The 23,849-nt window shown below is 37.4% G+C and overlaps 1 protein-coding gene across 12 annotated transcripts in view; it reads right to left on the reverse strand.

Annotated features, from left to right (window-relative positions):
- The window catches only part of NAALADL2 (N-acetylated alpha-linked acidic dipeptidase like 2), a 1,435,315-nt gene that overhangs the window by 40,052 nt on the left and 1,371,414 nt on the right, over window positions 1–23,849 (reverse strand). For all 12 annotated transcript variants that reach the window (XM_070072500.1, XM_070072494.1, XM_070072497.1 and 9 more), the window contains one exon: window positions 8,984–9,182. In XM_070072500.1, the coding sequence (XP_069928601.1) occupies window positions 8,984–9,182 (199 nt within the window). The remainder of the gene's footprint in view (window positions 1–8,983; window positions 9,183–23,849) is intronic.

Genomic DNA, 23,849 nt, shown 5'->3' on the forward strand with positions numbered 1-23,849 from the left:
TCAATGTCTAACTCTGCCTGTCCAAAAAACAAACAAACAAACAAACAAACAAAAAGAATATCTAAAGTCCAAATCACTGACAACCACAGATATTGGTAAGGATCTGGGGCAACAGACAGCCTCATATCCTGCTAAGAGGGAAAAACGGTGCAGTCACTTTAGACAGTTCAGCAGTTTCTCTCAAAGGCACAGATTCACCATATGATGAGCAGCTGTGCTGTTTGCCATTTACACAAAAGAATTCAAATGGATGTCTGTGCATAAAATACAAACTGCTCAGCAAGGTATATGGCTGCTTTATTCATAACTGTCAAAACAGGAAAGCAACCAAGATATTCTTCAATTGGCGAGTGTATACACATATTGTGATACATCTACAAAATGGAATATTATTCAGTGACAAAAAGAGTATGCATGTTGCTAGTAATATTAAGACAATGCTAAGTGAAAGAAACCAATCTGACAGGTTTTTATTCTGTATGACACAATTACATGATCTGCTGTAAAGGCAGACAGTGTGGAGACAGCAAAAAGATGAGCAACTGCCGAGGCACAGGGAACAGGAAGAGATAGAGGAGTACACGGAGCGCAAGACTTTATACGCCAACAGAGCTACTTTGTCTGAGGCTATACTAATGAATACATTGTCTCTGCACATTTCTCAAAACCTATAGGACATATAACAAGAAGACAAGGAGGAGCAGCAAGATGGCAGCTGAGTGAGGACTCCAGTGATCGTCTCCCCATTGAGACATCAATTTCATATCCCAATCTCCCCTAAAACAGCTGGGGAAGCCAGGAGGGAGAAAAACATGCATTGAAGAAGTCAGAAAAGGAAGAGGTGTCTGAATCTTCCCTACCTTGACTAAAAGCACAATGTAGAGAGAAATGCATCCTGCTGTGGAACCCAGAAGGAATTAAGTCCAGGCCATAGTACCAGACCCTGCATCAGGACCACCGTAGTGAAATCCAGCGCTGGGCACAGCCTCACAATTCTTATTTCCAAACCAGTACCTGTGGATTAAGCCTCTGGAACTGCATTAGCTAGGAAGCCAGGGGACTGGCTCCAGTACTCCTCCCCCAACCTTAGGCGGCACAGCATGGAGGAAAACCCCAGCGCTGGGAAGAAGGACAGGAAAGGAAGCGTGGAAATACACACTACAGAGCAGAGATGCAGCACAGCCCTATGAAGGTAGACACTAAGCCACAGCATCTTCTGTTTTATTTTGAGATCAACCATGAACCAAGAAAGAGCTTTGCTCAGGAGGAAATGGGTAAGCATTAGCCCCATGTCAGTCCCCACTAATGTCACAGATACCTGAGATATTTATTGCTGATGAGCCTTGTTGCCTTCACAAGCCCTGACCAGCTGTGGAACAGCTGTCTTGCTCTGGACAAACAGCCCATTCTCCAAGGTGTTTCCCTCATCTAGGCTCTTGTTATATGAAGCCACCCTGAGACCCCAGCCACCAAAGATATTTTGAATCTGCTGCTCCCAGCAGTCCCACGGACCTATTCCTCTGAGCCAGTGAGGAGGTCCCAGCTGTCCCCCAACTGTCCAGCAAAGAATTTGGCCCAGCAAAGAACTTGGTAACACACCCTGAGTAGTTTAACCTATAGCAAGCCCCATAAACACCCTCCTGCTGTCCTAGAAACTGCCAATCGATCTTATCCGTGTGCTGCTGGCTCCAGGAAGCATCTAGAGAACTCCCCCTGAGTGGCTTGGCCTACAGAGACCCAGAGAAAATAATGACCACCTATATACTCATGGCCCTGGATCTGAGCTACAGCCTTTCCTGAGTTGCTCAATTAACCATGGCCTCCAAGAAGCAACTGGGTGGTCCTGTAGTTGAGTGGGCCTACGGCAGTTGAGCTGACCAACCACAGGAGCTTCCCTAATGGTGCCCTGGGAAGCAGCTCAGCAGACCTTCCTGGGCAGGGTTAGCTCCTGAAGGCCCTGAGAAGCTGCCTGTGCAGCTTGTAGACACAGACAGGTACTCCATCTGGGCTCACTGTTGCAACTCAGTCACTGTGCAGTCCTCAGTCACTGACAGCCAGCCCATCCCACCATGGGACACTGCTACTGATGTGGCTGACAGAGATTGAGTTCCGAGCTCTTGGCTTCAACCTGGCCTATCCCCAGCTGTTGTGGGCATTCAGAGTGAAAGAGCAGATAGGAGATCTCTGTCTACCTCCCATTCATCTTATTCTCTCTCTCTCTCTCTCTCTCTCTCTCTCTTCCTTTCAAATAAATGAAATTAATTATTTTTGGAAAGACAAAGAAAATTATAAAAACAGAAATATAAATATGCCAAGTCATTATTCACAAGTGCCTCTCCATCTGATGTGGAGCAGAATTCTTACAACCAGGAAGGAATAGGGTGAAATATTCAAAGTTCCAAAAGAAAAACAAACAAACAAAATATGGCAAGCAAACAAACAAACAAATAAAAACCCCCTGCAAGCCAAGGATGTAAAATTATCCTTTAGAAATGAAGGCTGAAGCAATTTCTCCATGACAAAGACTGAAGGAATTTATCACTGCAAGGCCAAATCAGAGGTACTCAAGGAAATTCTACATTAGAAGTAAAATGATGATAACTACCATCAAAAGCATAAATCTCAGATACACAAAAGGGAAAGAGAAGAAAAATCTTATGATTCATATTTTATTTTCACTTTTTTCTGAATCTGTTAGTGAAGATTTTTTGTATTTGCATTAATTAGGACTGTACTTGTATGTTTTTGTACTTTTTTTTTATTTTGAAAGGCAGAGACAGAGAGAGACAGAGAGATCTTCAGCCAATGATACAATGATTTACACTCCAAAGTTCAGCAATAGTAAGGCTAGGTCAGCCCGAACTCAGTAGTTGCAAACTTCAGCCAAACACAGGTGTGGCAAAACCCAAATATTTCACGTATCCCTACTGCTCTCCAGGGTTAACATTAACAGGAAGCTGGAATCAGAGCAGAGCTGGGACTTGAACGCAGATACTCTGAAATGGGATGTGAGCATCCCAAAGGTCATCTTCTATTTTTGTTTTTGTACTCATTTGGTTTTGATATCAGGCCAATGCTGGTCTCTTGAAACAAGTTTGGAAGCATTTTATCCTTCTCTATTTTCTGAAATAGCATATTGTTGTGCTATTATTTATTTAAATGTTTGATAGAATTATCAGTGTAACTATTTAGGACTTTAGTTACCCCTAGGGGAATACTGTTATGATAAATTTAATTTTTAAAATACATAAGGGGCTATTACAATTTTTCCTTTCCATGCCTGTTTTTGAATTGTATTTTTGAAGAAATATGTGCATTTCAATAAATTTCAGTATGTACATTAGCAAAAAATTCCTTAACATCCTTAAAAATTAAAAATAGAGCTATCTTATGATCAGGTAATACCATTTCTGAGCATATATCCAAAGGAAAATAAAATCAGTTTGGCAAAGTGACATCTGTACCTATATGTTATTATAGCAATATTCACAATAGCAGGTTACAAAATCAACCTGCTCCCATCAACAGGTGAATGGACAGAGAAAATTCACTATGCATACAAAAAGGAATAATATTCAGACATAAAAATGTTAAAATACTATCATTTGCAGCAACAACATTGTTGCAAATAGAGGACACTGTTAGGTGAAATAGATCAGGCACAGGAAGACAAATACTGAATGATCTCACAAGTAAGTGGTGTCTAAGTAAATTGGTCTCATAGAGTTTAAAGTAGAACAGTAGTTACCAAATGGTGTTGAGGTGGTAGGGGATGATGGGGATAGGTTAGGTTAGTCAGTGTGGTCAATGTTGCAACTAGATAGGAGGATTGGTTCTGGTGTTCCAATGTACACTAGTTTGACTATTGTAGGAGAAATGACAAATGCTTGCGCTGATAGATACACTAATTACTGTAATTTGATCATTTTATAATGTATATATGAATTGAAACCTTGCACTGTAGCCCATAAATATGTATGGGCAGTAATATGTCAATCAAATATTTTAAAACTATAAGGAGGCATTTAGCCTAATGGTAAAGTGCTCACACTCCACACTGCAGTACCAGGGTTCAATTCCTGCCTGGCTCCTGATTCCAACTAATGCAGACCCTAAAAGACAGTAGAGATGGCTCAAGTATAGGGTTCCTGATACACACACGGAGACTTAGACAATGTTTCTGGCTACTGACTGCGGCCTCAATTCCAATCGCAGCCCAGACCCAGCTCTAGCCACTGTAGACCTCTTGGCAATGAACCAGAGGATGGGAGCACCATCTTTCTGACTCTGTATATCTCTTTCTTCTTCTCAAATTTAAGTAAATAAGAAATTTTAAATATTACAAAACAAATAAATGTAAAACAAAGCCACAAAGACTAAACTTTAATATAAACTGTAGACTTCAATTAATAATGCTACTTGAATACAATCTTAATAATAGAAATATTTTTTGTAGGTGGGTTGAAATGTTATATGGGGATTCTCTGTACTTTCTCTTACATTTTTCTCTAAATCTAAAACTGCTCTAAAAAATAAGTGTATTTTTTTAAAGAAAAGTATGTTATGATAGGAAATTCACAGTTTTGCCAGGTCAGACTGGTTATTCTCCCTTTGCATAGTAGTAATTATGGGGAGTTGAGAAGAATTCTAACAAGAAAACACAGATGCTGGGAGTCTGCTATCCAGACAAGTCAGTCCCCAGGGATGGTACAGCAGTGCCTCTTGTAATCAAAGGGAAAGAAGGAGTGAGACAGAAGATTCTTTTGAAAATACATAATACCTTCCCTATCCAGGAGCAACAAATCAAATTTCACACTGCTGGATTTTGACACTAGCAACATTATTGTGATGGTTTATAATTTTTGAATGTACTTTCACTTTTGGGTCCTTGTCATACATGTTGTTTAATCTACTCTACTACAGCCCAAGCCTCATATTTTCAGAACACTTTGCTGTTTTTCACTTATGCTGTTGTGGTCTCTCCTTGTGCTCTTTCCCCTAATTCAGAATTGAATAATTTCCCCGGACAATAGAGGTTGTGAGGTTTAAGAAAGGGAGTGCCCATTGAATCAGTCTTACGGATGGAAGGAATATTAGATATCCATGGATTTTCATGAGATGGAGACACTGGAAGCCTAACAAACTGGCTGCAGCACTGGGACAGTGAAGTGGTTCATTTGGCTGCTTAGACCTGCTACCCCTAGGAGAATCCCATAAACAACAAATGAGATCCTCACAGCCACTCAATTCCTACATTAACCCACTGTTCCTTAACATCAACTCCCAAATTGGCCCTTTGTTCCTCATTTCTGACATGTACATGTCAAATCCTGTTTTGATATCTCCATATCTTATATATAAAGATTTATTTATTTGAAAGGCAGAAACACAAAAAAGAGAGAGAGATCTTTCATTGGCTGGTTTACTCTGCAAATGGCTGCAATGGACATGACCTCCATCTGAGTCTCCCAGTGTACAAGCTGCAGCTTACCCCAGTGAACCACAATGTCAGTCCCTACCCTGTGCCTTTCTTACCCTATAGTCTTCTTGAAGCTTTCTGCTCTCTTCCAACTCCAGCAAACTCTTCATGGAACACCAGTCAAATTTTCCTAATCATAACAATTTCTACATGGCTTTTGTTATATATGAAAAATATAGCCCAAAACTTTCAATAAAGCATTATTTAAGGAAGCCCACAGTTTGATTCCTATCTATCCATCCATAACCATGAATACAATGGCCATTCATACTATTTTGCTTCTTGCTTTCTACTCCAAGCACATCATATTCAACCTCTTTTTTGTATCTTTCCATACACTGTCCTCCTGGATGTGCCCCTGAACTTAATGGACAACCATCAGTCCCTCCAGTCCACATGAATTTCTCCCTGCCCTATAAAGCCTGTTCTGAATGCTGAATAATAAAAGAGAGATTCCAGAAGTTCACAGAACATGGGATTAAAAGACTTTTTGAAGACCCCTCATACTTTGTTTTCATTGAATTCTCAAAAGCACTTCTTGTCTGCAGGATTCAGTGGATACTTTGTGTAAGGGTTCTACATCTGTATATGATTTATAATTTACTTATTGTATCTCTTGATGTAGATTTAAGCTCCTTAAAGTTAAGAGTCTTTTTTACCTGGTTTTTATCAATATTGCCCAGAGTGATGATCATTGAGAATTTATTTTTGTGAATCATAGTCAGATAAGATGCAAAATTACAGATTTGGAATCTTTCAATACTACAGTGCCAACTTACAGAAAAATTCTTTAGCATTTTCCAAAAATAATATATTTTAAAGTTGAATGACAGTTTCCTTGAATCAATGTCCTTTGGGGCATGATCCAAATACCAAATGTAATATTTGACTTTATACAGTAAACTTCTGTCAACAACCATCTAATATGCAAATCACTTTTGACATCCTTCTTCTATATTTGATAAGAATTCCCATAACTCCAGCAGAGTTGGAGAGTGAGATTTTTATGTGAATAACATCTCTAAAGGCTGTTTAACATAAAAAATTCAACACTATTCATTAAATATTCTTTTGTAAAATGTGATTAACAATTTTGTCTTTTTTCTGTATATTTAAAAATATTCAATTTTTATTTTCTTAAGCTTCATATCATTTTATCATATCCAAAGTTTTTACTTTGAACATCCTTTTCCTCATAAGGAATATGCTTACAAGGATTGACATTAGAAATTATATTGTAATTTTGAAATTTTTCCATTAATAGTTTTTAGAAGAATGATTTATCAGCCAAGAAAACAGTATGAAGTATGATGACTTACCATATGTTTCAATAATTATGTAAAAATTCATGACAATCCTGGGATAAAGGTCAGTCATATACATCAAAATTAATCTGTTTCATCTAATACTGTTTGAGCTAAGGAAAAGAATAAAAGCTATAAATCCTTTCAATATTTTCAGTAAAAGTTCAATACAGTATAAAAATTGTAGACCTTAAGCCTTTAGTCCTAAAATTTTTTATATAAGTTAAAACATTACAATAATCAATAGTTTGAGTGTTGCACAGCTGGAATACAAGTTATATCACTGTAATCATATTACTAACAGAGAGGGAAAAATCACTTGTTTAATCATTGTCCACCAGGGCAGACAAATATTTACTTTTCTACTCATAATGCATGGTAGAGTAAATTCAGTCCATCAATATTGTTGAAGGCCTATAAAAAGTTTACAAGATGCTTAACTCAAACCGTAGAGGAGTCTTCCATATCAAGTGAAAGCAGCAAGAAAGATACGAGGAAAGTTTAGTATATCATCATATGCAAAACTATCATCTCAGTGTATAATTTCATTAAATTATAAAAATGCAAATGAATATTCTAAAACCATAACTGGCCTACTCTAATAAAGACTTTTTAATAATGCTAGATTTAATAATTTAGCTTGATTTTTTTCCCTTTAGCAGTTATTACATCTACCATCATTCTAGTTTACGTAAATATATTGTTCTCTCTTTTTTCCCATTTCTGCCTTGAAAGTATACTTCCTGAGAGCAAGTTTTTTTCAAGTTGAGGTAACCACTAAGTCTCTCATACTTAAAAGAATACATGGAGTCCACAAAATACCTTAAAATGAATATTTCCCTAAATCTTATTATACAGAGTCACAGTGTTAGGATAAATTATATAAAATGCAAATTTGAGATTAAAAATCATAAAGAATAATCACCAAATGTAAGAAGTGGAAAAAGTCTTTAATTATAAAAGAATCTCATTTCAACAACTTGTTTTACTGTGGTAGAAATCAAGATGCAGAAAATTAAGTGACTTGTCAGATAACAGATCTTTGGTACTGAAAGCCACTTTAGATTTCGTGTAGTCCAAAATCCAGGTGCTTCAGTGACACAGTCTGTATTTACTTACCTGCCCTGAAAGTATTTTCACTATCTTGCATGAACATCACATTAAGTTTTTCAAAATCATTCTGTGAGAGACTTCTTTCGCCTCTGTAATTAAGAGTTCTGTCCTCTAGTCCTCCTTATAGCCTTTGGTGATACATGATCTATCTAGATCAGCATTTATCACGAGAAAAGATAAGGAACAAAGAGGTGCTAGGGGAAGACTGCAGCCTATAACCCTTATTCATCAAGAGACACAGTTTAGACTAGTTCTGCATTAAAATTAGAAATATAGACACACATTCACTGATGTATACATATGTAAAAGATAGACATACATACACATACATAAGCATAAAATTATAATATGCAGGCACACATTATCTATGCATATGTGACACAGAAAGGTAGTGTAGTTACTGTTTTTGTCTCACAGGAGAATCATTAAATGAGTATATTTAAAAATTATACCATACTTTTTAAACTCTACCTTCTTTTTGCTATTTTCTACTCTATTAGGATCTGCAAAAACAAAACTGCGTTGCATTCATCTTATCTTCTAAGATTCCATATCTAAAATATTTGCAGAAAGCCCTCCATTATGACTGTCCAACTAAATATCCCTAATACCTTGGTTGTTTCAAAGTCTGTTTAAATTGCACTCTCCTCTGAATATTAAACTTATTTAATGTCATATATTATAGTTTCTAGACTTAAGCACAGTATTCTAGATGTGGTCTTACTGGGCCAAACATGACATAAGTCAGTCTCCAGATCCATTCAAGGAAAGATATTTTTCTCAGCACAAACTATCATTCCATTTGCTTTTTTGCAGCCATTTCACATTTAATTCGCATTTAATTATTGTAATTCTGGGTCATTTTCCAATGTTACTACTAAACCAAATTCTCTTTATTCTATATTTATGCAGTTGAATTTCTATTTTTTCAGGAAGGGTATGGTCTGGTCTTCAAGTTGAAAATATTTTAACTGCTTTGCGGTTTTTCAGTAATGCTATGTTCACAGGAAGTACATATTCTGAAAGTTAAACAACAAAAACATTTAATTGGGGGCAAAATGTCTAAATTTTGGAACATACAGCCTACCTGTAAAAACCTGGAGGCACCTTCTTGACCAGGAAGCTTTTCTCCATGTCTTGGAGAATGTCATTCAGCATTCGGACACGAACGGGGACTCTTTCCTTGGGATCATTCGCAGGTCGCATCTCATCTGATTGGAAGAGTTCGGCGCTCTCGCGCAGGCGTGATGCCATGGCTAGCAGTTGATGGGTGCTGGGTTGATCACCTGGTGAAGAGAAATGAGCTCATCTCATAAGACACATTCTCCTAGGCCAAAATAAACATTTTTACAATCATGACTCTAAGTTATAAACACGGCAGACCACTGGGTACGGAAGAGATTCCCTTCTTTCCGTTACTTGACCAAAAAAAGTGCAAATGTTTTTGATTCTTGCCTGTCACAGCGAAGAACTAAATTTTGATGGCATATTTACTCTGCCAAAAGCATTCTGTCTAAACTTGCTTTTCTATTGTATTAAATTAAGTTTCTTACTGCCAATACGACAGTAAGTAGGTAGATTGTTGAAAGGATGCTGTTTAAGACACTGTGTTGAGCACCTGATGTCATTGATATTCACCAAACTTTGAGCACCATGTCCATTTCATTGCAACTGGGAATTAATTAAGGTAAGGAAATCGTCATAGGCTATCAAGAATGAAAATAACACTGCAGCATTAGAAACCAACCTTCTGACTCAAAAATTCATGTTCGTCATGAAATTATCCTGTATTTCAGGGAAAACAAAAGTAATAGAAGTTGTTCTCTTCTGAGGACATAAAATATATTACCACATGATGTTATGTGTCTATGGGGCTTCTTTTTCTTTACTAGATATTTCAGGTAAGGTGAAGTTGAAATATACCTTTGACTTAAAAATACACTAAAAACTATCCTGTGTGGTGTTTTATTGTTTTGTTTTTGAGATGATATATATTTGTTTTCATTGCTTTTCCATTTGTTATAACTTACTAGTTGTCATTCTGATATGAGTGGTGGCTACTGAGTCTCAGTATAAAATGAACTTAATACTTCTTTTTTTTTTTTTTTTTTTTTTTTTGATAGGCAGAGTGGACAGTGAGAGAGAGAGACAGAGAGAAAAGTCTTCCTTTGCCGTTGGTTCACCCTCCAATGGCCGCCACGGCCGGCGCACCGTGCTGATCCGAAGCCAGGAGCCAGGTGCTTCTCCTGGTCTCCCATGGGGTGCAGGGCCCAAGCACTTGGGCCATCCTCCACTGCACTCCCGGGCCACAGCAGAGAGCTGGCCTGGAAGAGGGGCAACCGGGACAGAATCCGGCGCCCCGACCGGGACTAGAACCCGGTGTGCCGGCGCCGCAAGGTGAAGGATTAGCCAGGTGAGCCGTGGCGCCGGCCTTTAATACTTTTTTTAAAATAGGTATTAAATGATTAATACTCTGAGGGTGAATGTTTCCTTCCCAGATGTATGCTTAATCATACAACTGAGAGTGGCATTCCCACATCATCTTCTTCCAGATATTAGTCTTTAAGTAAGATTAGTCTTTAAGTGAGACAATTCTTGGTGACAATGCTAAGAGACTCAGTACAACTCTCTCCAGTAGATCAGCACATCACTACAGAGGATTACTTCAAGTCATAGTAATGAATGAAAACGGACCTGCAAAATCCAAGCTGGCAAACCCAAGAGCATGAAATTGAGAAAGCCAGATGGAGAAATGAAGAAAGGTCTTGAGGAGCTGGTGCTGTGGCTCAGAGCATTAAAGCTGTGGCCTGTAGCACCAGCATCCCAGATGGGTGCAGGTTTGAGACCCAGCTGCTCCACTTCTGATCCAGCTCCCTGCTAATGTGCCCAGGAAAGCAGCAGAGGATGGCCCAAGTCCTTGGGCCACTGCACTCATGTGGGAAACCCCAAGGAAGCTCCTGGTTCCTAGCTTCAGCCTGGTCCAGCCTTGGCTGTTGTGGCCATTTGTGACCAGTGGATGGAAGACCGACTCTCTCACTCTCTCTTTTTTTCTTTCTCTCTCTGTCTCTCACTGTAACTCTGCCTTTCAAGTAAATAATTAAATAAATCTTTTTTAAAAAAAGGCCTTAGGGTGTATTTATCAAGAGGAGAGTTAGACAAAGAGGACAGATCACAAAAGGACCCTCTCCAAGTGAAGTGAGAGGTGGACATCTCCCGAAACACCTGGTCTTTGTGAATACAAATTCCCTGACCTGCTGAATCTTTGAGTGCAAAGTCCAAGAATCTCTGTTTCAACAACTTATTAAGATTATCTTAGTCATGCTAAGGTTTAAGAGGTATAAAGGTAATATGCTAAATAAAGGAAAACCACACCAGAGTCATGGCACAGAGGATCTACTGCCTGCAATGCCAGTATCCCCTAAGGGCCACAGTTCAGGTTCCAGCTGCTCCACTTCGGATCCCTGTTAATGTGCTTAGGAAAGCAGTGGATTATGGCCCAAGTACTTGGGCCACTGTCACCCATGTGGGAGACCAGATGGAGTTCCAAGCTCCTGACTTTGGCCTGACCCAGCCTCAGCTTTTGTGACCATTTAGGGAGAAAACCAGTGAATGGAAGATCTCTCTCTCTCTCTCTTCTTCTTCTTCTTATTATTATTATCTGTAACTCTGCCTTTCAAGTAAACAAGTAAGTCTTAAAAATAAAAAAAGGAAAATCAGGTTAGCTATATAACTGAGGCACAAATATGTCTGCCACAGAAATACCAATCTCTAATATAATAATCTTTATTTTTTCTCACCTTCATTAAGTCTTGTACAATGCTGATACTCAATGATTATTTGCTATGTTTAAAAAAATGTTTAGAAAAAATCCAGTACCAAAAGAAAATTATATAAAATAATGTCATTTTATATATGTTACAAAGAAATTCAAGGGTAGGTTTACATGGAATGTCCTAACAGAACAGAATAAATTTTTGCTATCATTATACGTCAACAAATTTAAAGATCATAATATAAATAGAAATAGTATTGAAGTTAATATGTAGTTCCCTTCTCACTAAATTAACAATTGTATAAAATCAATTTTAATTTGGATATTTCATTTTTTAAAAGTATATTCCACATTCCTAATTATCTGTAATTTCACAATAAAATGGGGTTTCAAGCAGTGGTATTTCTGTTCATTTTGAAAATCTTGCCCCCAAATAACATATTCAATGCCATTTTATGAAGATATGGTTTGTTTTAAAGTATGATGGTTCACCACAGGTAATGTATGGAGAACTGAGAGGAACTATCTATGCACAAGAAAAGAGTAAGATGGATTAAGGCACATTTAAATTACACTGGAATTGAAAGACTGAACAACAGAAAAAACAAGTTTGACATCCTTGAAAGTCTTCAATTTAAGAAAGAAAAATCTGTTCTGATCTAACATACACTACACAATTGAAGACATTACTACTGAATCAAGTGAGACAAATTGTACCATTCTCCCTTATTTAGCTGTAAATGAATTTATCTTTCCTGGTAGTACAAGGGTAGAGGACTGACAGCTTTAGGAACTGACTCGCTCCAAAAAGGACCCTCATAGTGGAAATCTGCCACCCACAACAAACCATAGGCATTATCTCAAGGGTATGGGGTTACAAATTGAAAAGCAGCTTTACTTTCAAGGCTCACATATTTGATACTTTAAAATTACTAGTAGCCATTTATCTTTCAATTAGAGCTTGTTCGTTTCTTTACATAAACCCAGGAAGAAATACTACCTTCTCCACTTTATCTTTTGGGACTCCAAACCACTGATCCTTCTTGCTCCTTAGGATCCCTAGAGCCAGGTCAGCTCTGTGAGGGAAGAGACTTCTATCTCTTTATTTACTGCATTTCCTTAGTACCTAACAGTTTACCTTCCACATAATTTAATCAATGAACTATTAAATTATGTACTTCATCACAGCATCATAATATCTGAAATATTTTTATCTACTGCTGCTTTGTTGTTTCCCTTCTTAATTGAAAATAAACCCAAGGATCAGCAAATAAGTTTTATCTATCTTTGTATCTCTAAATCCTAGCTAAATACCTCTTCTATGATAGTCACCTGTTGAAAATATTATTGAGGGAATGCTGAATTTTAAGGCAATGTCTTTTTTGAGATATAATATATTAAACATATGTATAAAACATTCAGGGACATGTTTGGTTCAAAAAGATCATCAGCAAATGTTATTTCCTTACTTATTTGGCTTAAATTCAATTATTATCACACAAGAAAATTAAAAAATTTAAAAACAGAAGAGGTTTTCTTAAGGGTAATAAGTAAAGCAAATTGAATTAAAGTATGTGTTAAAAATTCCCATTAAAAACTAAGAATATATAAAACTTTACTGAAGGTAACATGGATATCTTTGGACATTCATGATCATCGAGTAGAAAGTTAATTGAGGCTAACAGTTCAAGTTTTAGAAGTACTGAGTCCATTTTACCAAACAAAATTAACTGTAACCCAGTGATTTCTCTCAGAGAGGTTTAACACAATTATCTTTTAAGTTTTGTACCTGGAGTCTAAAAACCAAGGACTTGGTATCAAAGACTGATAAAAGCCAGGTCCTTGTAATAACATACCAATGTGGTTTTGAATGAAACTTTTACATCTATTGTCCATCTTATTATAAACACAAATTATGGTTAGTAGAGTACATAATCTAAACCCATTATAACCACCCTATTTTTTGAGATATAAAAAAATACAGTAACAGTTTACTGATGAGTTTATTCTCTAAGATATTACTCCTTAACACTTCCTCAATCTGTCCCCTTCAACTGTACCACAGTTCTTCCCATATACATTTTAATAAAAATTCTGAATTTTATGAATCTGGATTTTTCTTCCCATGGCATCTCAAGAACTGAAGAACAAAGAAAAAATGATATGAAGGGTAAAGGAATTTTAGAGTCAAACTTTAAAAATGATTATTTTATAATTTTGCCCCTGATAAGAAGTCGATCATCAATAACATTTTTAGCATAAGTAGTATATAATGATTTATCATAAATAAAGAAAATCAAGTTTAATACAATACAAAATAACTTTGTCTTCCTACTGAAATTATCTTGTATTATTCAAAAAACATTTGAAATGCACTTCCAAATTTCAAACAGAAGAATTTAGAATTTTTTCCCCTTCAATTCAAAGTAAAATACATTTATTCAGTAAATATTTATTGACTCCTATTTTGTGTGTTATTCTGTAAGTACAAGGAAACAAGCAAAACATTTAAGATTACATCTGATCTTAGGACTCTGGTTTACTTAGAAATGTATATAAGGCATCTGAATATCAATAAATATCACATGAAATAAATCCTCTTGTGGATGACTACAGAGTTCACTGTGTACAAGAACAGGAAGAAGAGAAACTTGACATGTAGGTCATGTAAACTCCCTGGGAGAGGATCCCAAAATACCCTCCAACAAGAGTAGGCGTGAGGTACTCAGTTCACATCCTATCCACAGAAGTTCTCTTAACACTGTGGGTAAGATCAACTACATTGTTAATTGTACCCATCAAAAACACATATATTCTGACATACCAAAACCTAGGATCTGTACAAGCCACCTCTTATCCTGGGGAAGTTACAATATGATGAGTTCCAGCTTGGCATAAACCCCCATGTATTAAGTCTGTCCTATAACTTGCTGGACAAATTCATGACTGTCCTGTTCTGAGGAGTGATTTTGCTCTCTACTATTGTGGTCTTGTCAAAGTTTCATATTCTTTAAAGTTTTGAATTTTAGTTTGTTTCCATTTTTTTAATCTTTTGATTCTATTCTGTGGCTGTATTTTTAAAGACCCAATCAATTGCATTTTAAATTACAAGTGAAATGTACTGGTTATATGCTAAAACTTTTTTTTGTTTATAAGAAGCAAACATAGCTTTTTTCTTAATAGTATTTCACAGGACCTATTCTTCGATGGATGAGCTAATCACAGTTTTAAAGGCACTAACAATTGCACAATCACAGCTTAGACTTCACTGATTTATAGTGACAAGAAAAAGTATGATTTATGTTCTGCATAATACAGTGGTTAAAAAGCAGAATAGAAGATTATTTTGGAGGAAAAATGTATGTTACTTAATGTCATCTTAAAAATACCTTGTGGCATCACTGAAGAGAAGAAAAGAAATTGGCAATATGACTTCAGCCAGGGGAGAAAACAGTCCTTTATTATTCTACATTTTCTATTCTTCATGCTGCCTTCTTTAGTATGACTCACAATGAATCACCTCAGCTGTTATTTAAAGATGTTAAACAAACAAAACTCAGGTACAGAAAGAAGTATGGGCGCTGGTGTACTACTGATTCTCAAATAATCTAACATTGATTTTACAAGGCATATACAAAAGGATATTATTTAAAGATGAAATGTTCCAGAAGACAATGGATAATTATAGCTAAACTGAATACAATAGAAATACTTTTTGGAAAGATGTCAAAGCAGTATGTTTAGAAAGGTTTGGCTGATCAGTTTTTAAAAAAAAAAGAGGTAACAGATTCCTGCATTCTACAGCTACCCAATAATCCAGGTAGCAAAGGTAGATGCAAATCTAGCCAGACTTTCAGCACATTGCCTGAGAGGTGTTCTCCCACTTGTGTCTGTGTCAGTGCCTGAACTGAAATTGAACCATGGGCTACTTTTAGGATCCACTGATGTTACAGTGCTATATTCATGAGTTCATGATCTGGCTATTGGCTGCTTTGGCAATGTTAGCAAAAGCTTTCTTGAATGATTTAAATTCTTGTGTGGCTTATTCTTTGCTATCATTCTCCTGAGGCAGAAATGTAGAACTGTATATTTAATAACACTTCTGAGTCTAATAATGTATTGGCGAACCAGGAAACTGAAAAAGATGAAAAAGTTTTAAATAAAATTGATCAACATGAGGGCAAACTACTTTATGCTCTAAGCCCAAATTAAAAGTATCTTGAAAAAAAAAAATGCAGCAAACTCAAAATGTGGCCCATCAGGCAACACGAGGAAGCAACAGATTGTGGTTCTATACTGTCATGGGCATGGAGTTTTCACTTTTTTTTTTTTTTTTTATTTGACAGAGCTAGAGAGAGAGAGAGAGAGAGAGAGAGAAAGATCTTCCTTCCGTTGGTTCACCTCCCAAATGGCTGCTATGGCCTGTGCTATACCCATCCGAAGCCAGGAGCCAGGTACTTATCCTGGTCTCCCATGCGGGTGCAGGACCCAAGCACTTGGGCCATCCTCCACTGCACTCCCGGGCCACAGCAGAGAGCTGGAATGGAAGAGGGGCAACCGGGACTAGAACCCAGTGCCCATATTGGATGCTGGTGCCGCAGGCAGAAGATTAACCAAGTGAGTCATGGCGCCGGCCCTGGGCATAGAGTTTTATCCAAAAAATATATTTAGGGAGGGGTGAGCACTTTGTCTAATGGTTGAGATACTGACTGTGACATCAGCAGTCTGTGTTAGGATGTCTGGGTTCTAGACCCAGCTATACTCCTTATTATAGCTACCTTCTAATGCACATCTCGAGAGGTGGTAGTTGAAGGCCCAAATACTTGGGTTCCGGGCTCCCGTGTAGGAGATCTGAATTGAATTCTGAGCTCCTGGCTTTGGCTTGGCACAGCTCTAGACCTAGTCAGTATTTGGGGAGTGAATTAACAGATGATATCTTCCTCTCTCTCCCCTTGCCTCTCAAGTGAAAACACAAATAAATTAAAATGTAAAATATATAAACTTAAGGGAAAAATTATTGTAAAATAGATCATTAATATGATGGAAGAGTAGGAAAAATGAGAAGTCATTAATGGATTTGTGTCAATGTAGTGTCAGATTATAAAATGTGGGTACCTTCAAAGAAAATGTTAAAACAATTTGGATGAAGTCCTCAGAACAAGGAAGGAAATGATGGCCGCAGAGGGAAGTTGGTTGTATAGTAACAGATTGTGAGCCAGAAAATAAACAAACAAAAATGCAATTCTTTAAAAAAAAATCACAATAATACTTAAGGAACAATTTTGTGATAAAAAATGTGCACTGAAAGAGGAATAGTTGGTAAGAAAAACTAGTTTGGGGAGATAAGCACTGATAATGTAGAAACAACCCAGTTTCATCAAACAAAAAAAAAAAGCTCCTTATCAAACAAAAAAGCTCCAGAAATGTGATGTATATCAAATTGCTAGAAATATATATTCAGAATTCCCATGGAAACAACACCTTTCTGAGAAATTGTTTAGATCTTAGCTGTCTGGAACCTCTGAGGGAGGGCACTGGACTGGATAAACAGCGTTCTGAAACTTTACGCTGTAGGCCAGCCCAGAGTTGGAAATGATGGGAGTTAAAACCAAGAATGGAGGCTGACGGGCAGGAAGGTAGAATTGCTCAATTTAAAAAGAATATAACTTAATTTTGCTAACTGGGAGGTTAATTTTATATTACCCAGAAAGGAAAATAAAAAATAACATTAGGTGTTTCTCAATCACAACTGTTGTATCAAAGAACCAAGTAACACTTAAAAATTGAACTTTCAAATTTTATGGGACACAGAGTGCTTGTCTTAGAGGCGTTATCACCTTGAAATATGAGCCCTCCTTCGAAAATAAAGTGATTGATGCTAACAAATTACCATAGCTAATAAATACGAGAAAAAAAAATCAGATCAAATCAGCAATGGCAGTTATTCAAAGAATAGGAGGAGAGGCTGGCACTTGTGGCGCAGTGGGTTAACATCCTGGCCTGAAGCGCCAGCATCCCATATGGGCACCGGTTCGAGACCCGGCTGCTCCACTTCCTGTCCATCTCTCTGCTGTGGCCTGGGAAAGCAGTAAGAAATGGCCCAAGTCCTTGGGACCCTGCACCCATGTGGGAGACCAGGAAGAAGCTCCTGGCTCTTGGCGACGACGGATCGGCACAGCTCCGGCCATTGCAGCCATTTGGGGAGTGAACCATCAGATGGAAGACCTCTCTCTCTCTCTCTCTCTCTTTCTCTCTCTGCCTCTCCTCTCTCTGTGTAACTCTGACTTTCAAATAAATAAACAAATCTTTAAAAAAAAAAAGAATAGGAGGAAATACTGCCACCAACTATTTTAAATGTAGTGAGATAAACAGGAGGTGACAATAAGCCACACAGTTCAAGATTATTTTCTTCTGAGTCTGGCTTGCACTAAAGAAATGTGTACTTGGCCAGAACTAAGGAAATCACTCTCACCTTGTTTTTATGTAATTTTAACAATCATACTAAATAACATCAAGAATACTGACAAAGAAAAATAGGAGATATTACATAAAAAGCAACAAATTGTGTCATCATTATTTTAAAGTGCTGTTTTATACATTACTAAGTGGATGGAGTGGAAAACATTAAGCCAAATGAGATTAAGTGTTCATTCTTTAGTCTGTTCCAGGTTCAAGGATGTTGTGGTACCTTATTCTTGATGCTACCCTCTGACCCTGAAAAGTAGAACCATTGCCTTCTAAGTGCATTTTTTGACATACTTTTTTTTGTCACAAGTAAATCTGAAGTGTAAAATTTATTCTATCAGTCACTATTTACACAAAACGTCCATACACCATGTATAAATATTCATTCTCTATTATGTGTTTGGCATTGACCAAATATTAACAGCCAAGGTCACTCAGTCAAAATGAGCTTTCAAGAACCATCCAATAAATCAACTCAAACAAATTATTCACTGGTAAATTATCCTTCTTTCTGGTGGTTGTGAGAACTGTGGAGAATGATCGGCTGCTACAGTGAACAAGTGTAATAAATAAACAAGATGGCCGGTTGTCAAGGGGTAAGAATTACACTGTTGAAAATGCAATTGAGTTTCAGAGACCTTCATATTTATACTCTCTACAGTAAGGAGAAACAGTATTTCATAGTTTATCCTTGAAGGTCAGTTTTTTTTTAACTGTAATTGAGAACTTAAGAGTAATCACTGCTAACTGTCATAACAAAATAAGAAAATAGATCAACAGTTTAAGCTTGTATTAAACAATAAAATTTTATGCTTCATTTAACATGGTACAGGAACTCTGTTTAGCTAATGAAATCATCTACCAATGTAGCTAAAATTGAAAGTGAAATATTCATGTAAATGATGATAAATAGTGTCCATTCACACATTATCACTTTAAGCTATTCTATTTTAAAAATAAGGTCATAACCAATGTAGCAAAATATAAGAAGTACTATAATGTAGCAAATATCTGAGTAATCTTTATGATAATTTTGTCATACTAAGACAAAAGATACATAATTTAAAGGTAACAAGTCACATCACTTTGATCAAATATTTATACATAGGACATGGTACAATGAATTGGTTTTTTTAATCTAATTCTTAGCTAAATTGTTTTAGTTTTTTTTTTTTTTAATGAGTTGGGTACATTTCAAGTTTGATCCCATCTTTCTGAGTCAAAGTGACATACAGACACAAAGAGTTTCAAACAAAAGGAAAACAAAACACAAAAATAGCCAACAACCAAACCATAAGTTCTTCACCTGGAGCAGAAACAACCTCATTTAATAGCAAGAAGCCAAAGTGCTCCTAGCTCACCTGATTAAGAACTTCAGCTTTTTAACAATTAGGCAAGTAATTCTTGACAGTGATTCCTTTTCCTCCCATGCCCTTTATGCCACTAGCCTGAGAAATATAATATGAGTCATTTTTAGGTCTCTGTTCAATCTCAAATCATCTGAGCTCCTGACTCATAGTCAGTCCCTCTTACACAACTCCCATCTTAGTTCTCAGCAAATTCAGTATCCGTACTGACGAATTCTGGACTCTTTTCCTTTACCTCCAGTAACCACCTGCCACACTGGCATGATGAGACACTTGCCTAGACGTTGTCATTCCTAATTAATGTAGGATCTCTTCCTATGATCATTAGCTTCAAGAATCTCATTTTCCGGTCACCCCTGTGTGTTTTGAGTTCAGGTGCTCTCAATTTGTTGATCTATTGTTCCTACTCTACCTTTTCACTTACCCTCTTTCTCTTCATATTCTCACATTTTTCCATCCTTCATTGAAACACTCTGGTACACCACAATGAGTATTCTTTTGCATACTTACAACCCTCAATTTTCTTTATCTTGCCTAGTTTCTGTTGTTCCTTTCAGAAAAGTTTTGACCCTGGCTAAACCCAATGCTCCTTATTCCAAACCTACCATGGACACTCTACCCTAGAACTTGGCGGCTTGGCTTTTGAGGAGCTAGAAGGAATATGAAGATCTCTGCTTCTCCAACATTTTTCCCTGCAGCTGGCCCTTAAGGAATCTTCTGACCTTCCTCTGAAGTAGGCCATAAGCCCTTCATATGGAGGTGCCCTCCCTATCACTGGATGAAAGGAACGTATTTATTCTCAAAATCACAGAGAACAATCTGAATAAAGAGGCCTTGCTAAGTTCTTCCCATTTTGTCAGTTTTTCATAACCATCTGTCTTCCAATCACACTTCTGCGTAGCTGTTCACTCTTCAACAAAATTAGCATAAAAATAAGTACATTTCCCTATTTCTCTGGGTCTTTATTTCTAAAGGATTCTGTGTCATGTAAAACTTATGTTAAATAAATTTGTAAGCCTTACTCTTCTGAATCTGTCTTTTGTTACAGAAGTCTCCATTATCGTCCTAGTGAAGATAAGGAAAGAAATCTGTTCTCCCTATACATGCATCCCTATCTGAAAGCTAAAGAAACACACACACTTATGCTGAATTACTACCTTTAATATAGAATTCATCTGGGGTTTTAATGCTGCCCAAGAATCCTACCATACCTTCATAGCCCTTCCCTATCCTACACCCCTACTCAACTATTTTATTTATTGCTTTTCCAATCTAAGGAGATTTTCCAAGAACTGCCATACTGTACCATCTGCCATAAGATTTGCCTTCCTTCACATTTTTATGGATGCATTGCTGTGCTGTTGCTATGTGTCAATGGTTGCCTTACCCCAAAATTCATGTTGAAAGCCTAACCAACAAGATCATAGCATTAGGTAGTGGGAGTCTCATGGGAATTGTTAGGTCATGAGACCAGAGTCCTCAAAAACAAGATTAGAATCCTTATTAAGGAATCCTGACAGTTCCCACACCCTTTTTGTCATAAAAAATGAAACAAAACAAAACAAAACAAACAAAAAAAACAACTAACCATGAATGAGGAGGCGAACCCTCACAAGACACTAAACTGCTTGCACCTAGATCCTGCACTTCCCAATCTCTGGAACTATGATCAGCTGCCTTATGACACCAGCATCCCATGTGAGTGCTGGTTTGAGTCCTGGATGTTCCACGCTCTGTTTCCAACCCAGCTACCTGCTAACATGCCTGGGAAAGCAGCAGATTGCCTGAGTGATTGGCCCCTGCACCCATGTGGGAGACTCAGATGGAGTTCCAGGCTCCTGACTTCTGAGGGGCCCAGCCCAGGCCATTGTGGCCCTTTGGGGAATGAACCAGCAAGTGGAAGATCCCTCCCCTCTCCCACTCTCTCTCTCTGTGTATGTGTATGTGTATGTGTATGTGTGTTTTCCTCCCTCTCTCTCTCTGTAGCTCTGCCTTTCAAGTAAATAAAATAAATCATTTTTTAAAAATAAATCCTTTTTTCAAACTAAGTTCTTAACTAAGGCAATCTTTGTGCTTTCCTAAGAAAATCCATTCATTAATTATTTTTTAAAGATTTTTTTAATTGAAATGCAGTTACAGAGAGGCAGAGGCAGAGAAAGAGAGAGAGAGAGAGAGAGAGAGAGGGAGGTCTTCCATTCACTGGCTTTCTCCCCACATGGCTACAACTGCTGGAGCTGTGCCTATCCAAAGCTAGGAGCCAGGAGATTCTTCCAGGTCTCCCACATGCGTGTAGGGGCCCAAGGACTTGGGCCATCTTCCACAGCCTTCCCAGGCCATAGCAGAGAGCTGAATAGGAAGTGGGATGTCAGCACTGCAGGCGGCGGCCCCATTAATTCTTCTTTCTTTCTTGCATAATCAAAATTTGCCTTACTAGACCATTGTAATCAAAATAAAAATATGCTAGTCCTTTTTGAAAAAAAAAGATTTACTTATCTATATCAAAGGCTTAGTTACAGGGTGGTCAGGAGACAGAGTGAGAGAGAGAGAGAGAGAGATCTTCCATCTGCTGGGTTCACTCATCAAATGACTGCAATGACTTGGGCTGGGCTGGGCTGAAACCAGGTGCCAGGAACTTCTTCCTGGTCTCCCACTTGGGTGCAGAGACCCAAGTATTTGGGCAATCCTCTGCTGCTTTCCCAGGCACATTAAGGAGGAACTGGATTGAAAGTGAAGCAGCCAGGACATGAACTGGTGCCTATATGGATGCTGATGTCACAGGCTGCCTGTAATGCCTGGCAGCTTAACCTACAATGCCTCCAGGCTAAGCCTTTTTGCCACCATATCTCTTTCCACCTACTACCACAGGTCCTCCAATTATCACCTTTCTCTTGTAAATTATTCTAATTAGGCTTTTATTCCCATCATTGCCCTAAACCTATTTTTGTTGAGATCATAGATGATTTCCATTCTGCTAAATTTTCTTTTAAAAAATTTATTAATACAAAAATAACAGATTTCATGTCTTTCATAGATACAGGTCTAAGAAGAAAACCATACTTCCCTCCCTCCCTCCTCCAAAACCCATCCTTTCTTTTATCCCTTTAATTTTCCAATAACGTAATTTCAATTTACTTTATAATTGCAGGCTTAACGCACCACTAACCATAATGTTCAACAAGGAGGAAGTAGAAAGACCACTGTTCCACAGGAGTATAGACAAGGGTAAAAACAATAAATCATAAGATGGCAGTTTCTCCACTAAACTAGGGTCTTATTGCTTTTTACTTGTTAAACTTCTTATTAAGTGGAGTATTGACCTTCTACTGTAATATAATTTTAAAATGTGTTATCTCAAAAACTAAGAAAAAGAAAAAAAGGAGAAGGAAAGATGAGGTAAAGAGGGGGAGGGAGGAGAGGAGTAGCATTATGTTCTTAGAATTGTGTCCATAAATTACACTGAATATGTTAAAAATTGATTAAAAATTAAAAATTATATTTAAAAAGATGTCAACTTCATTCTTAAACCTTTTTTGGTATTCTATATTAACTGCCACACAAAGGGAAAACATATGGTCACACTGCTAAATTTTCTTTGAGATTTTATTAACTTGGCTTCAAGAACAGCACCCATTTTTGTCTCCTACTCTTTGGCTACTCCTCCGTGGTCTTCTCAATTATACCTCTAACTCTAATTTCTAAACATAGGAGTGCCACAGACATCTCAGACCTTCTGTTATCTGTATATGCCCAGGCACTTAACAAGTCTAGCATAACACCCACATTTATATTTTTACAGGTCAGATCCTTTCTGTACACTTAGGATATAACTATTGATATCTGCTAGAATGCTTATTCTGAGAATGTAAAATTCTTCAAAGTGATTGGTGGTAGGGCACAATTTGAGCATAATTCTAACATCAAATTTGCTTTTATTTCATATTTATGTGAATGTTCTGTCATAGGAATGTATGTATGGGTTTCATAGGAGCGAGGATTTTAATTTGATTTATTTAGATGCTGTTTTTTTATTTTCTCATTTTATTTGAAAGACAGAGAGGCAGAAATAGAGAGATTTAGAGATAGAAAAAGATCTTCCATCTGCTTGTTCATGTCAAGCAGATGGGGCAAGGCAGGGGTGGGCCAGGCTAAAGCCAGGAGCTCAGAACGCAATCCAGGTCTCCCACATGGGTGATAGGGACACAATTACTTGAGTCATTATCTGCTGCTCACAGGGTGTGCATTAGTAGGAAGCTGGAATAGGAGTTACTGGTTGGGGGAGAGACAGAGAGAGAGCTCGGAGTAACCATCCATCTGCTGATTTACTCCCCAAATGGCCAGAATAACCAGGG

This window comes from Oryctolagus cuniculus, chromosome 4 (genome assembly GCF_964237555.1).
Source record: "Oryctolagus cuniculus chromosome 4, mOryCun1.1, whole genome shotgun sequence".
Classification (NCBI taxonomy): Eukaryota; Metazoa; Chordata; class Mammalia; order Lagomorpha; family Leporidae; genus Oryctolagus; species Oryctolagus cuniculus.